The 13,817-nt window shown below is 54.6% G+C and overlaps 3 protein-coding genes across 5 annotated transcripts in view; 1 reads left to right on the top strand and 2 right to left on the bottom strand.

The window, feature by feature from the left end:
* Positions 1-13,817, bottom strand: part of UTP11 (UTP11 small subunit processome component) — a 261,807-nt gene that overhangs the window by 100,139 nt on the left and 147,851 nt on the right. The window lies entirely within an intron of this gene.
* Positions 315-3,626, top strand: YRDC (yrdC N6-threonylcarbamoyltransferase domain containing). Of its 3 annotated transcripts, none has more exons than XR_008573958.1 (7): positions 315-477; positions 646-841; positions 1,065-1,179; positions 1,483-1,602; positions 2,344-2,486; positions 2,833-3,426; positions 3,596-3,626. XR_008573958.1 is itself a non-coding variant. In XM_054802158.1 (7 exons), exons 1-6 carry the CDS (start codon positions 324-326, stop codon positions 2,894-2,896), a joined length of 792 nt encoding a protein of 263 aa, XP_054658133.1. In that variant the 5' UTR covers positions 315-323; the 3' UTR covers positions 2,897-2,929; positions 3,312-3,626. The 3 variants fall into 3 exon arrangements, 2 of the variants coding, with proteins under 2 accessions (XP_054658133.1, XP_054658132.1); XM_054802158.1 differs by having other exon boundaries at positions 2,833-2,929; positions 3,312-3,626; XM_054802157.1 differs by having other exon boundaries at positions 2,833-3,626.
* MANEAL (mannosidase endo-alpha like) lies at positions 3,776-7,251 on the bottom strand. The gene is made up of 4 exons (XM_054802144.1): positions 6,830-7,251; positions 6,347-6,456; positions 5,851-5,927; positions 3,776-5,407 (listed from the first exon to the last, which is right to left on the bottom strand). The coding sequence occupies exons 1-4, from the start codon at positions 7,233-7,235 to the stop codon at positions 4,771-4,773; spliced, it is 1,230 nt and encodes a 409-aa protein (XP_054658119.1). The 5' UTR covers positions 7,236-7,251; the 3' UTR covers positions 3,776-4,770.

The raw sequence follows: 13,817 nt of genomic DNA, 5'->3' as shown, positions 1-13,817 counted from the left end.
GGGCGGCCATCTCCGCCGTCAGCTCCTCGCAGGCGACGATCCGGGCCCGCAGCTGCCGTTGCCGGGCCTCCAGCAGGGTCCGCAGCCTCCGCAAGTCGCTTTCCACCTGCGGCGGAGACAGCGGTCATGGGCGACGCCGCGGTCCCCCGGCCCGGCCCGGCCCGGCCCGGCAGCACCCACCGTGGGCCGCCCGGGGGGCTCCGCCGCCATCCCGGCACCGCGCGGGCACCGCCCGCCCAGCGTCGCCATGGGAACGGCCCGGCCGCCACGCCCCCGGATGTGCGTCACCGCACCTCCCTCTGCGGCCCGGAAGCGGCTCTTGCATGTTGAGCGTGCGGCGGGCGGCGCTGGCGGGGCTGGCTCGGGCTGGGGAGGGGGCGCCGGGCCCGGGCTTAGGCCCGGGTCTAGGTCTAGGCCGCGCCTGCAGCGCCCGCCTGTTGCTGCCGCCTGGCAGCGCGGCCCAGCCGGATCCTCCAGGTGCGGGCAGGGTACCGGGTGGAGGGGCGAGGCCGGGTCCGGGGGGAGGCGCGGGCGGCCTGGAGGGAGACTGGGCCGGGGGGAGCCAGGGCCGGCACGGCGGGAGCCCCGGAGTCGGGCTGGGAGGGGGCTGTCGGGCCGCCCCGCTGACCCGCCGGTGTCGGACAGGCTGGAGGGAGGCGGTGACGGCCGCCGTGGGCGCCCTGCAGGCGGGCGGGCTGGTGGCGGTGCCGACGGACACGGTGTACGGCGTGGCGTGCCTGGCCCAGGACTCCGGCGCCGTGCGGAGCATCTACAGCCTGAAGGGGCGGAACGGGAGGAAGCCGCTGGCCATCTGCCTCGGGGACGTGGAGCGTCTCTACAGGTGGGCGCGGGCGCCGCGGCCGGTGTGCGGAGCGCCCCCCCCCCCCCCGGGAGCCGCCGCTCAGCGGGTCTCGGCTCCGGAGCCCGTACACGACAGAAGCACCGCACCGCAGAGCGGGGGGCCGCGGGGGAGGGCTGCGCCGGAGCTGGTTCGCGGTGCCCAGCAGCAGCGGTCCGGGCGAGGCTGTGCAGCCGCCTTTAACGCGCTTCCTCCTGCCGTGCAGGTACTGCCAGGTGAACGTGCCCGACGAGTTGTTGCGAGACCTGCTTCCAGGGCCCGTGACCTTGGTCTTGCAACGTTCAGAAGAACTAAATAAAGACTTGAATCCTTTCACATCGGTAGGCCTTTGCCACGGGATACATCTCTGTGTTTTTGAGGCACAGTGTGCTTTTTTTTGTGCTTCTGCTGTAGTAGCTTTTGTTCTTATGTGTGTGTTTATCGTGCTTAGCAGTGATTGGTGTTTTCCCAAAGCTGGTCCCTGTGCTGTCGTGCTCCCCGCGACTCACTTGGACATGGCATAACCCACCGTTAGGGGCTAACTTACGTCTCTCATTATGGCTCAGCTTTAAGTCAAAGGGCGTTAGGCAACGTGAGATTAAAAATGGTTACTGCGAGTAACACTACTCTCTTCTTCCTTGTAGCTGGTTGGTGTTCGCATTCCAAACCACCCTTTTATTCGGGAGTTGGCACGAGCTTGCTCTGGACCACTGGCTTTAACGAGTGCCAACGTCAGCTGTCAGGCGAGCACGCTGACGGTTTCGGTAAGGCTGTTTTTGCCACTAAGTGACGTTACTGTGGCTGTCTGTTGGAACCCCAGGCTCTCACAACTGGAAGCCAGCTTTAGCAATAAAACAAGGATTTCTCTGCTACCATTATTTTTTTATTTAATGATAATCTCTAGTTAAAACAGCCTGCAGATATGTGGTGTGGGGTAGCTGTCTTGCTGTGATCCTCACCTTAAAAAGCCAGGAGGGCAGAGCCGAAAAGTGATACTTAAAGGCTTACACGCAGCTTTTGAAGTGGGTGCCAAATCTGAAAGACGGAAATTGCCATGGGAGGGATGGCTGTGGAACGAGACTTCTGCTGTCTGTACAGCTCCTTGCAGCCTGGTAACTGACTGTCACTCAAGGAGATGTCTTTTTGTAAAGCGTGAGACGCCGGTGATGGTGCAGTTGGGCATAGTACCAGACAGACACCCTATCGAACGTCTTGATAGGCTTCTAGCTTTTGTTGTGCGCTCCTTAATAAACAGTGGCGCAGCTAAGAAGTCTTCAACCAGAGAATCCTTGTGGCTTTCCTGCATGTTTGAGATAAATCTGTTCTCAGAAATCAAAACAGGATGTGTTCACGACAGAAAAAAAAGTGAGCTGACCTGACAGAGGAAAGGGAGAGACCACCTTGACACCAGAATGCCCAGTAGTGTCGGTTAAAACACAGTCACAAACCATCTTCAGGATTGTTAGCCACATCTTTTTTTTTTTTTTTTTTTTTTTTTTTTTAAGGAATTCCAAGACCTGTGGCCTCAGTTGTCCTTAATCATCGATGGAGGCCCAATAGGGGACGTCCAGAGCCCAGAGTGTCGTTTGGGGTCAACTGTGGTTGACTTATCGGTGTCGGGGAAATTCACCATCATTCGTCCTGGCTGGTGAGCACTCTGCTGAATATAACTGTAGCTTTTTCTTTATCTGAAATGAAATGAAGCTTTCAAGTTAGGGTGGGTTGTGTTTTGCTGCTTTTCCCGTAGCAGTTGAACCTTCACATTAATGTTGTTTAGCTTAATTACCAGCACGCTCAGAAATCCTGAAACAGAACTCCAAATTGTGAGCCTGGGAGACCCCGTTCTAAAAGCTTCTATGTGAAACTCTAATTTCTGGAGTTTGTGTTCTCCTTGAGTCAAAATGCAGTACTGCGTCTAGCTGATTGCTTTTTCCCAGAAAATACAGCGTAATCCTTAAAACCCCTTTTTCTGATGGTTGTGTTTCACCCCGCAGTGCGCTGGCATCTACAGTTGAAATCCTGAGGCAGAAGTATGGCTTGGTACCAGAATCGTCTTAAGTCTTCGGACTCTGAGGAGGCTCTGCAGAGCTGGTAAAGCTGGGCACCGTGTGCCCGCGCATTCAGGAAATGGGCGTCCATGGCCTTGTTTAATAAGGTCGATGGGTTATGTCAAGGTTTAAACAAAAGATTTAAAAAAAAGATAAATTAAAAAAACTAGAGCAACAGTTGATGGGTATCTGTTAATTAGCATCACATCTGCTCTAGTCTGAGAATCCAACCCAAATATGTATGCTGACCTCTTTGTGCTGCTGTACCATTCCCAAATACCTGTTTTATTAACATGACTAGGCCTTTTGAAATACAGTAATTTGAACGTTAGACCAGTCTCAGGATGCGATGATGAAGATGGTGTCTGATCCACTCTCCCATAACACTTACTCCATGTGTTTGTTTATTGTATCTGCGCTGAAAGAGAAGCAACGATGGAAAAGAGGTTCTTCAAGCTTTCATGATGTTACAGCTATGGTGTGCTCTGGCTGGTTTTCTCTGTTCTAAACGGAATCAAAACCTACTACTGAGATGAAACTGTAAGTGCTTTTGAAAATTAACAGTATTCAAATGGTCCCTAGTTAGACAAGAGCTGCTCAGAAAGACCTGGCTTCCTCCTAATAGAAAGAATGAAAACAAGCCCTTGGCATGCTGATCTTCATTTTTTTAAATGTGGGCTTCCCTCTCTTGATTTTGTTCTGAAAACAGTGCTAAGCTGAAGTAAATAGGGAATGGATGAAAGTTTCCTCTGGTATTTGTTCTTCATTGAAAAGGAAAGTTTAAGGAGCTGCTATTAATTTAAAAACCGGTAAGCAACTTGCGTAATTTTGTTATAAATGCTTAGTTTTAGACATTGTTGTCCATCACTTTTGATGGACTTAGGTGCTTAGCAAGAACGTGTATGGAGTTGTCATAAACAGAACCTTGTTTCACATCCAGAGCTGCCACTTCTCATTTTATTGATAGAGACAAGTATAAATTAATTTTATGGCTAATTTAGAAGGGTCCAAGCATGGCTAAAATCACAAAAAAGGGAAGGCTACTGTGAGCTGAACCTCTTTCAAAGCACAAATTAATGGTGTTTTCAGTTGCACTTTTATTGCAAATATTTTTTCTCCTTGGTTCTAAAGGGGATAAAGCAACTTCAGATCTAAATTTTCAAAACATGGAACATTAAACAATCAGTCAAGAGCTTTTAGTACAGATCATTGCATTTCCTTGGTTTCCAGCACATACAGTAGTAGTAGTAAATAGCCTGTAGTGTTCCAGCTCTAATTATCTTCAGTTATTTGGATACAGTGGACCACAGTGACAACACCCCACGCAGAACTCCTTGGTATAGGAGAGGTTAAAGTAGAGGGTATGGAATGGCCTGGCTTAGCCTCACCTCAGTAGACAATTTGGAGGAATATTTACTCCTCTTTACAGGAAACTGATGGAGAAATGCTTTGACAGAGTTGCTAGCGGAGTGAGGGGTATGTGATCACACAGCGGGCCAACGGCATATGGGGAAATGCATGCTGGAATGCAGCTAACCGTGTCGAACATCACAGAACGTACACATGATAACAAAAACCAGATCTCTGGCCCCCAAGCCAGCACCCCTTGTGAATTCCAGAGGAGCTCTGACAGGGTCATCTGTACTAAATCTGCAGAAAATTACATTTGATGCTGCTTGCAGATTTCCCGCTTCCTGTAACACTTCCTCCTGTGAGTAAGTTGGGGCTTACGTGGTTCTCAGGGTGCTTGCAGATGGTCGTTCACGTTTGGCCTGGTTAGGCTGATGGTTCTGTGGCTGCATCTCGAGCGCTTTTTTCGGAAGCGCTGCTCTGTGCCGCAGCTTTGTCAGCGGGACGTCTTTCTGAGTAAGGCAAATCCTGAATTCACATTAACCACTGCTCTTTCTCTTTGCTGAAATGTTCTGCCCACCTGCGAGTCAGCTCCAGGTACATGCTCGGCTGATGAGGAAGGTAGTCCAGATAAAGGCGCGTCAGCGTCTTCTTGGGTACAGCTTTCTCGATCTGGGTGCCTTCGTGCCACTCGTTGAAGGACGTGATGGAGACTATCTCGGGCCTGACCGTGAGAGCAGCCTGCAGAGCTGTTTCGTAGTACTTCCCGTTGACTCTGTTCCGAGTGTTGTGGTTGTTCCAGGGGCGAATGCTGGTGTCGATGTAGCCTGGGCCAACGCTCGGGATGAACATCAGGTTGTTGGAGTCGCAGAAAGTTTTGATTGCTTTCCAGTTCTGGTGGGAAGAGCCGAAAGAGAAACCGTTGGACGCAAAGTACGTGTACATGCCGTCATACCCTGCTGAGAGGATATCGTGCTTGTGTCCCTCCTCCACCAGCAGCGCTATGAACACGGCGTCGTAAGCGGTGTTGCGGAGAGAGTGGGAGCCTGATGGCGTGAGAAGGTTGGCCCAGGATTCAGCTGGTGTCAAGTAGGAATCGTAGATGTAAAACAGCGGAAGACTCTTGCCGGTGCTGGTCTTGTACTTATAAAAAGCTGCGTGTGATCCATATCTAGAGGAGAGCACAAAGCTTTTTCAGAGGCTGGGGGCGGTGAGCCCTCAGCAGGCGTTTCCAGGCAAGCATGGTGCAAGACGTGGTTTGCTGTCAGGACCTCCTTTCCTGGAACCTTTATCTCCATCTTCATGGGAGTGCCTGTGCCTGTTCCTTTCCTTTTTGAGAGAAAGGGCAAAGGTGCCAGCCTAGGGGTGATAAGCTTAGAAACTTGAGCAGAAGAAAGCAATTTTGGGTTCTGAAGGCAAGGTATTGCAATGCCGGAGAAAGCGGGATTTGATCGTGACCCCTGCCCAGTGCTGCCCTGTTGGCTCGCTCTTGGCAGCTCCCTCCCCTGTGCACTGAGTTTGGATGCTATTCTGATGTGTTTAATTCAAAGTTCTGCACACTTTGTGCTTAAAGCAACATTAGACAGCTAGATTTAGCCTACATGGAAAACTTACTTGTCCATGATGTATTTGATGTTCTCATGCACGGTGTGGTCATCGCGCCCTTTGTATGGCTGGATATGAAAGGCAACCTTCAAAAGAGACCACGGAGATGGTTATTTTCGTCACACTGGTACTCCTTTCTCTGCGCCCTGACCTCCCAGAAGACCCCAGGGCTGCTGTACAGGACCTCCTGTCGCCCGCCGTGGGCAGACTGCGGGGACCCCTTCACGCCACATTCACAGCAGTCCGCTCGGTGAAGTCAGGGCTGTCACTGGTTTTCCCTAATGCTAGTGAAAAGTAAACTGAAAATCCCAATTATTGAGAAGAGGAAGAGCCTTGTATTTAGCTATTGAAAAATTGTTCCCATTGCCTTAAACACAAGTGCTCGTTTCTTTTGACACAGTCAACGAAGCAGAGGAGCAGGGCCTCTCCCTGAGCACAGCATCGGCTTCATGCTGGAGCTGAATGGCAACTTTTAATGGCCTCCAACAGCAGACCTGTACCTTACCTTTATGGCGTATCTCTGCGCGGTGTCCAGTATGGAGGGCACGAGGCTGTCCGACGGCTCCCCGTTGTCGTCTGCTAGGCCGGGCGGGTACCAGGACAGAACCAGCACTCCTAGAGCGGCATGTAACAAACCAGGTCTCGGTCAAATCTGGTTTGTTCCTCAACTTTTCCCGCGCATCAGCAGTGCAGTAAGCGTTTCTCATCATTCTAACGCTTTAGAAGACCTGCGGTGTTTGAGCCGTGGTTATGAGACACGGTAATCAACGCTCTGAGGTAGCTGTTGGGGGCCCTTGGGTGCTAGCAGCGCTCTGCGGGGCGGCAGGGGAAAAGTGGGGTGCGCCGGAGGGTGCCGGTGCTGGAGCATCGCGGCACGGTGGAGGTCAGCGACCGCAACCGCTTGAGTTGTGGCCCCGGTAACACGGGGCGGGGGCTCGGGGGCCGGTGTGTGCCCGGGGCGGGGGGGCTCGGGGCCGGCGGCTCTTACCGATGGCGGCGGCGCGGAGCTGGCCCATGTGCTCGGCCAGCACGGCGGGGTCGCGGGAGCTGTAGGGGCCGAGCGCGGGGTAGAAGCTGGAGCCGATGTCGTCGGGCGGGCGGTGGCGGCCGCGGGGGAAGCCGGCCGAGACCCGGGGGTCCCAGTGCGGCACCAGGGCGTGGTCCCAGTGCCGGTACCGGCCCTCGAAGCGCGGGCTGCCGTACCAGGCGTAGTAGAAAGCGTGCAGGTCGTAGGAGGGGCCGCCCGGGGCGGGGGGCGCGGGAGGGGCGGGCGGCTTCGCGGGGGGCCCTGCGGGGGCCGCGGCGGCGCGGAGGGTGCGCAGGGCCGCGGCCGTGCCCAGGACGAGGAGCGCCGCCAGCAGCAGCGCCCGCCCGCCCCGCCGCCGCCGCCTCATCGCCCGTTCGGCCCGGCCCGGCCCCGGGCGGCGGGGACCCCTGCTGGCGGCGGCCGGGGCTGCAGCGCCCCGGCCCGGTGTCCCCTCCCGGTGGGTCCTGCAGGACCGGCCGTTTCTCCGGTGGGTCTCGGCGTGCAGGCGGGGCTGGGGCTGGGGTTGGTCCCCCGCGGGACCGACGATGCTCCTCGCAAGACCGGCCTGTGGCTCGGACCGGCCGCGGCCCCGGCGGGGAGGGGGTCGGGGATGCCCGGTGGCGGGGAAGGGCTCGGGCTGCCGTCCGCGCTCGCTTCCCAAGCGCGACCCTTGGAACGAGTGGGTGATGAAGGACTAAGCTTACTCGAGGAAGGAAAACACGCTCCGGCAAACACTGAAATGTGCCTATCCGAGCTGTTAAAGGAAATAACATTTTAATTGGGTGAATCTGTTATGCACAAATGTTACAGGCGATAAAACTCCTGCTAAATGGAAACCCAGTAATGAGATGAACCTGTCGAGGGAACAAATTGCCTGCAAATCAGAAACAGGCTTCCGAGGAGCCCCAGCAGCTTTGGGGCTTCCGTTATTTCGCTTGGCTGAAGCTCGTGCCGCCCCACAGCGCTGGAGCCTTCTGGCGGCATTTCCTCACGACAGCCCCCCGTGCAGTGCTGGTCTGCAGGAGGAGTGTGCGTAAGCGTTAGCGAGCTGTAGAAACTGCTCGAAGTTTGCCTTTCAGAGATTTCTGTGATTTTTTTTGTCTGGGTTAGAGGTGTGCAAGAACTAACTATGGGCTGGGCGCCAGGTCAGCAGCAGTGGTTCTGGTGGGACGTCAGCGGAAAGGGGTGTTGGGAGAGCGTCCCAGTTCTGACTGGTGTGCTGGGCCTCAGCGAGGAGAGTGCCTGGCCAGCCCCGGTGCCATCCCGTGTGCTGCTGTTTTGCCTTGGGTATGTTTCGGCCTCTAAAATCCCTCTAACTAGTGCCACCTGAGTTTGACAAAGAGATTTGGCAAACTTCTCCCTGTTGCTTGTACACCAGCCCTGCTCCTCCCTTCCTGGGGACAGTGGTATTCTGTCTGAAGCAGCTATTTCAAGTCCCAGCCCCAGCGGGGACACGCGTGGATGCTACAAGCAGCACAGGGCCAGTTTTGGGCAAGGAACATCCCCCTGCTCAGACGAGCGGTTATGTGTAAAACAGGGAACCTCATCTTTGTCCTCTGGTTCACCTGGGCGTAGGGCACGAGCGCTGCTGGAGCCTGAACTCTGCACGCGTGGGACTAGGATCTAGGAATGCTTCATCTCTGTGTATAAATACCATACAAATGCTGTACTCAAAGGAGAGGAGAGGGGTATGCAACTCTTACCTCTCCATTTTCTGGATCTGTTTGGTCTGAACACAAATGCAGATATACCTTCCTAAGGAAGCTGCTGGACCTGATTGCAGGGAGAGACCAGAAACTGTGGTGCAAATGTACTGTAGTGGCTCAGAGAGTATAAGGCAAGCAAAAGCCTCTCCTGCTTCCCCCATTTATTTTTCAAATCTCTTCAAGACCAGTGTGATAATTCTGGAGGCCCGATCCATGCTTGGGGGTGACGCTCCTGCCTGTTTATTCATCAGCTCCCATCTGCTTGGGCCTCTTCAGGGACTCGGTGAGCTTCGTCCCCCCCTTTGCCCCTCGCTTGCTGTCATCTGCTGGAGATGAGGACGCTTTTTAATCTAATTTTGCGGCTGCCACTTGTGGGTGCAGTGAGCGTCGTGCTGAGCCAGCTAGCTCAGGAAGCTAGCGGCGCTGCGTTCGTAGTCTTTTTCCGAGTCATTCCTTTCATTCGCGTATGCAAACGCCGCCGCTGTTTGTGACCTCCCGGTTGGCAGACCCTCGTGCCTCAGCGCACTGGAGCCACCGCGAACCAGCTGCAGGGAAGGAGGCAGTGGGGCTAAATACCGCTGCTCTTTGATGGACAGTTTTAAATTGCTCTATTTCAGCCCATCATCCCACAAGTAGCTGCTGTCATTTTCTTTCAAATAGCTACCTTCAGGCTACTTGGAGAGGTCAGGCTGCAGAGGGTGGATGCTCCAGGGAGGTGGGAAGAGCTTTCTCTTTCTGTGTCTGGTGCCAAGGACGAGGGTACTGGAGAGAAACCTGCAGACCAGTGAATTTGCTGTCACTCTTCTCCCTCTCCGAGTTCAATGCCTCTAGAAACTGTCGATGATGTTTAATTTATGAATTAGCAGATGAGGGAGCTGAAGGCAGCAAAAATTATTTGGAAGCAATGAGCAGGGAACGCGTGGCGTGTGAGTCGGGCTCGTCAGGTCTGACAGCCGCATCTAACCGGGTAACATGGTGATGCGGCTCAGTCTGGGTCTCCGCGCTGCCCATGTGATTCGTGTTCTGGCAGTATTGCAAGGATCAATTTTTACTGGAGTCCCACCCTTGAGCCCCCCCGACTCAGCCACCCTGCAGTGCAGAAGGCCCAGAAACACCAGTTCCCAAAAACGACTGCACCGGGGCGCTTCTCAGTGCTGCATCGCCGGAGGTGACGCTTGCCCTGAGTGACCGTCGCGCTGGCTTCCCCGATGCCTCCTCCATACAGGTGTGTTCTCTGAGCCGCCCCGCCAGCCGAGCTGGACCTCCAGCCTTTTGCTTCCAGGATGGCCGAGCCGCCGGAGCCATGTCTCCCACCACTAGATAGTGCTAGGCCACCGCAGGGAGCCGGCGGCCGTACCGGCTGAGGTGTGTACACTTGCTTAAAGCATTAATAAGCGAGTGCTGCGCAGGGGCCATGCCAACGCGGGCTCGGCGTGGCGCAGATGGCGGCTTGCGTGCCGAGCTGCCCGCTGCAGGCGAGCGGCTGCTGGGGAGGGCAGGACGTGGTGCTGCTCTCCTGCCTGTGCCTGGTCCTTGCGAAGCCCGGGCTGGGATGATTTTTCCCAGTGTCTGAGTGCCGTGGAGTGGTTATGTATCTTTATTGCTCATGAGCAGCTGTCTCCGTCACTGCTAATGGACTGTGATGCACACAGAGCTGACCCCAAAATGATGTCTTCACAGAAATTGCCTGTGCCTGTCTGTGGAGCTTCTGCTGTAAAAGCCCAGAAGCACCGGGCTGGGTGAGTTACTGTCATCTACAAAGCGTGTGCGTGAGGGGTCTCTGGGTGCTTCCCCTTCTCTGAGCCTTTGCTCTTACCTCATCTTTCCCAGTCAGGTATCCTGCAGGATAGAGAGGCCGAGGGAAATAAGAGGATCGCTTCCCTTTTGTCTGCCTGCGCAGGACCCTCTTCCCTCCATGACTACCCCTCTGGGCAGAGGGTCACTTGGTGGAGGGGACGGAGCGGGGCACGGGGGGGTCCCTCCTCGCCCCTGGCAGGCAGTGAGTGCGGGCGGTCTGCTCTCCACAGCCCCCGCGTGGCACCAACGCTGAGCAGAGCCGGCCCCAGCTGCCCCGACCTGTGGTGTGGGTGTAAAGGCTGTTTGGGGGCTCCCTGTAACATCTCACCAAATCGAGCAATTTCCCTACTGATTCTGCTCCCTCTGTATTTGCATGGTGAGCTTCCCCCTCGTCTCGTTCCTCAGCTCATCAGCTATTCATTGATCTTTGCCAGGCTCCTCCAGCACTCATTCATCACTCGCACGCCCGCCATCCACTTTCCAAATGTTTCCTATTTTTCCGGTGATGTATTTCCCTGTTCAGACAAGCTAATCTTGCACCATCAATAATTGGGGTGCGGCTGTGCTCCTGACCTCTGTGCTGGCAGAGGCACGCGGCTCTGCCCTGCGTGGATGGAGCCAGCCGAGCCGCAGGGATGCCGGGTGCACGGTGCAGCCCCTAACCCTCCCGGGAGCCGCTTCCCCAGCTGCTGGGTCTGTGCTGCAGCGGGTCATCCCTCCCCGTGGGGACCTCGAAGCGTGCAGATGGAGGCAGCGCCCTCACGGCCAGGAAGGGCTGTATCCCATAGCTGGGTGGGGGCGATGGTCTTTGAGGTGAGGCAAAGCCCTGAGGCAGAGCAGCTTTGCTTGAAAGGGGCTGGCTTTGTGGTCTGCCCTGGGGTGCCCGAAGCCTCGTCTCTCTGCCACCACCTGGCGTGGCCTTTGCGAGCAGCCTCGGTGGGCAGAAAACTGGGGAAACGTATCAGCAGCTCGGCTGGCGCCTCTGCTTCTGGCTCGTTCTGTGCTGCTGGCGTTCAGTGTCCCTGCGAGTGACAGCTTTATTTGTGCCACCAGCATCAAGAGGATGCGCCGCGTGTCAGGCGTGGGTGAAATGGCTGGTGCCCTTGTTCCCTTGCAGGAAATGCAGGCGCTATAAATTACTTCTTCCCCCTGGCTTCTGGGTGTCTCCAGGCCACTGCAGCTGTCAGGGTGATGTACTCAGCACCAGCTAAAGTGACCAGCCTCTGTGTCAGCATTTGGGCACTGTCAGCACCCCTGCAACACACCAGCACGGAGCAAACCAGGGCTTTGTTGCTTATTCAGGTGTTCTTGGTACTTTCCGAAACGGGGACCCTGCTGCTGCGCTGCGTGACTTTGTGCAAAGACTCCATGCCAGGAACCGTGTGTGCAGCGCGCGGGGGGACGCGGCATCGGGACCGACAGCAATGGTGAGCGTTTGGGACTCTGCAAGCTGTCTGCTGAGATGCATTGTGAAAATACGCTCATCGCCAGCTAGGACATGCTGATTAGACAAACAGCTTCTGCTGGAGCGGAGAGAGATGCCTTTTTAGATCTTGTAGGTGGAACTATAAACACTTTCCTAAGCCAATTCACAGGAGCGGTACGGATCAGGGTGACTCTTGTGTTTGCAACCCTTGTTGAAATCACATTGGCATGAGCTCTCAGAGCAGGAAATACATGGTTTGCATTTTAATTAGCACTTGCCCTCCAAATAAAAATGCATCTTTAGAACCTCATTAGCAGAGCCAGTTCAAACTCATATAGCGATGATTCAAATGAGCAACAACAAACCAGGCAGGCTTAGTTCGCGTTGGTATCAGAGGTGAAGCTGCTGAGTGTCTGACCCCTTCCTTCCCTGTTGAAGCCATTGGGGAAAAATGTTGTCAGGGGTTTGTGTTTGGAAGCCTTGGTGGAGCAGTTGGGTCTGTCTGATGTCGGGCAGTTGCTGGGTAACTCTTGGTTCTCACTGTGATCTTATCTACTGATGTTTATTGAGTGCTTCCCGTGTCCACAATGTCATTCTTGCTGCTGCAGTTGGTGGCTAAAAGCTTTTCGTACCCTTTTTTTATTTTGTGCAGCAGTTACATGGCAGAGGTGGTCGTGCTGAGAACTTTTCACAGCTGGTATAGTTGGAGGACCCTTTATTGTGGACTTCTGGTTATTGTTTGGAGTACCGTAGGAAGCAGGACATAAATTGGAGCAGCCCAGGAATAACTCTTGTTACAGGAAGGTGCCTCGGAGAATCGATTTAATTGCTTTAATATTTTGTACACATTTTTGGCCCTCTCTAACTATGATTGACACTAGATTTATTCCTTGTCCTTCCTTGAGCTCTGCAGCACGTACGGCTTCACAGTGCTGCAGCACAGGCACGGGCTGCCAGGTGCAGATGTGCCTCAAGCCACGTCTTTGATGGGGCAGCCAGGAGGTCTTTGGCAAAACTGCCCCGTCCCTGCGCAGGGGTGAGGTGCTGTCCCTGGGGACACTCACAAATGCCACCTCCGAGTCCTGAGGGCTCTTTGCCTCTCACGCCACTGATGTCATTGAAGGCAAAGAGCCGCTTTGGTGGGTGCAGCAGCAGCGTGCCTGCGAGGCTGGAGCATCCTCCGTGTCGCAGAGTGGCACAGGAAGCCACCGGAGCACCATTCTTCCTGCAAAACGCAGCCTGCCCCAGAGATTCTGCCATCCGAGGCATCTGCTGGCCCCAGCCAGGGAGGGGTTTTCCTCCATCACCGCAAACTGAGATCTGCAATGCTGCTTCTAAATGCCCTCGCTCTACTTCACAATACAGAGCAAAGAAAACCAGGCTTGGGCTAATTAAGCTGGAAACATAACATTGCAATTTGTAGCTGATTAAATCTTTCAAACAATATTTATGTTAATCTCCTCCTGATTTATTTTCTTATAATGCCTTGACTAGGAGATAGTCCAGTGCATGGGGAAATGCTTCCAGATGGAGCACAGTCCGCCTTGCCAGATGCTTGAAGCTCAGAGTGAGGATTTTAAATTCACTGTGGTTACAGCCAGGAGAGATGATCTTGTCCATCCAGGCCATTTTTCTATGTAGAGGGGGATGCTGAGCTGCAGTTCTTGTTTTTGCTGCAGGAATGAGTCCGCCTGTAACAGGAGAGGGCTGTGAAACAGCGCGTGGGAAGGGGCGTCCACGAGACAGCCAGTTCTCGGCTGGGGCTGTTCTGCCTCTCTTACGTGCACCTTGCGTCTCTGAGCCAGGGCTTTGCTGTCTCAAAGAGGAGGCTGCTGTAAAATGCTCCTTTGAGTTTTATCTCCGGAGATTATAGGGGCCTATTGCGAAAAACCCAGTTTCCTTTTACACGCTGCGCATGCTTATCCACTTACACTGTCCTCCAGCCCTTCTTCCAGCGCCAGAGTTGGCAGGATGCCTGGCAAATTTCCACAGGATGCTGATTTAAGGAATTAGTCTGCAG

Source organism: Grus americana, chromosome 23 (genome assembly GCF_028858705.1).
Source record: "Grus americana isolate bGruAme1 chromosome 23, bGruAme1.mat, whole genome shotgun sequence".
Classification (NCBI taxonomy): domain Eukaryota; kingdom Metazoa; phylum Chordata; class Aves; order Gruiformes; family Gruidae; genus Grus; species Grus americana.
Note: the sequence above shows the minus strand (reverse complement) of the source record. Positions and strands in the feature narration are given on the sequence as shown.

What these genes read in the sequence shown, in the direction of transcription:
- YRDC (XM_054802158.1), top strand. Translation starts at nt 324, where the DNA reads ATGTTGAGCGTGCGGCGGGCGGCGCTGGCGGGGCTGGCTCGGGCTGGG. An exon ending in ACTTGAATCCTTTCACATCG is followed by an intron (nt 1,180 to 1,482) that starts GTAGGCCTTTGC and finishes TCTTCCTTGTAG; the next exon opens with CTGGTTGGTGTTCGCATTCC. An exon ending in ACCATCATTCGTCCTGGCTG is followed by an intron (nt 2,487 to 2,832) that starts GTGAGCACTCTG and finishes TTCACCCCGCAG; the next exon opens with TGCGCTGGCATCTACAGTTG.
- MANEAL (XM_054802144.1), bottom strand. Translation starts at nt 7,235, where the DNA reads ATGAGGCGGCGGCGGCGGGGCGGGCGGGCGCTGCTGCTGGCGGCGCTC. An exon ending in GCTCCGCGCCGCCGCCATCG is followed by an intron (nt 6,457 to 6,829) that starts GTAAGAGCCGCC and finishes ATGCCGCTCTAG; the next exon opens with GAGTGCTGGTTCTGTCCTGG. An exon ending in CGCAGAGATACGCCATAAAG is followed by an intron (nt 5,928 to 6,346) that starts GTAAGGTACAGG and finishes TCTCTTTTGAAG; the next exon opens with GTTGCCTTTCATATCCAGCC.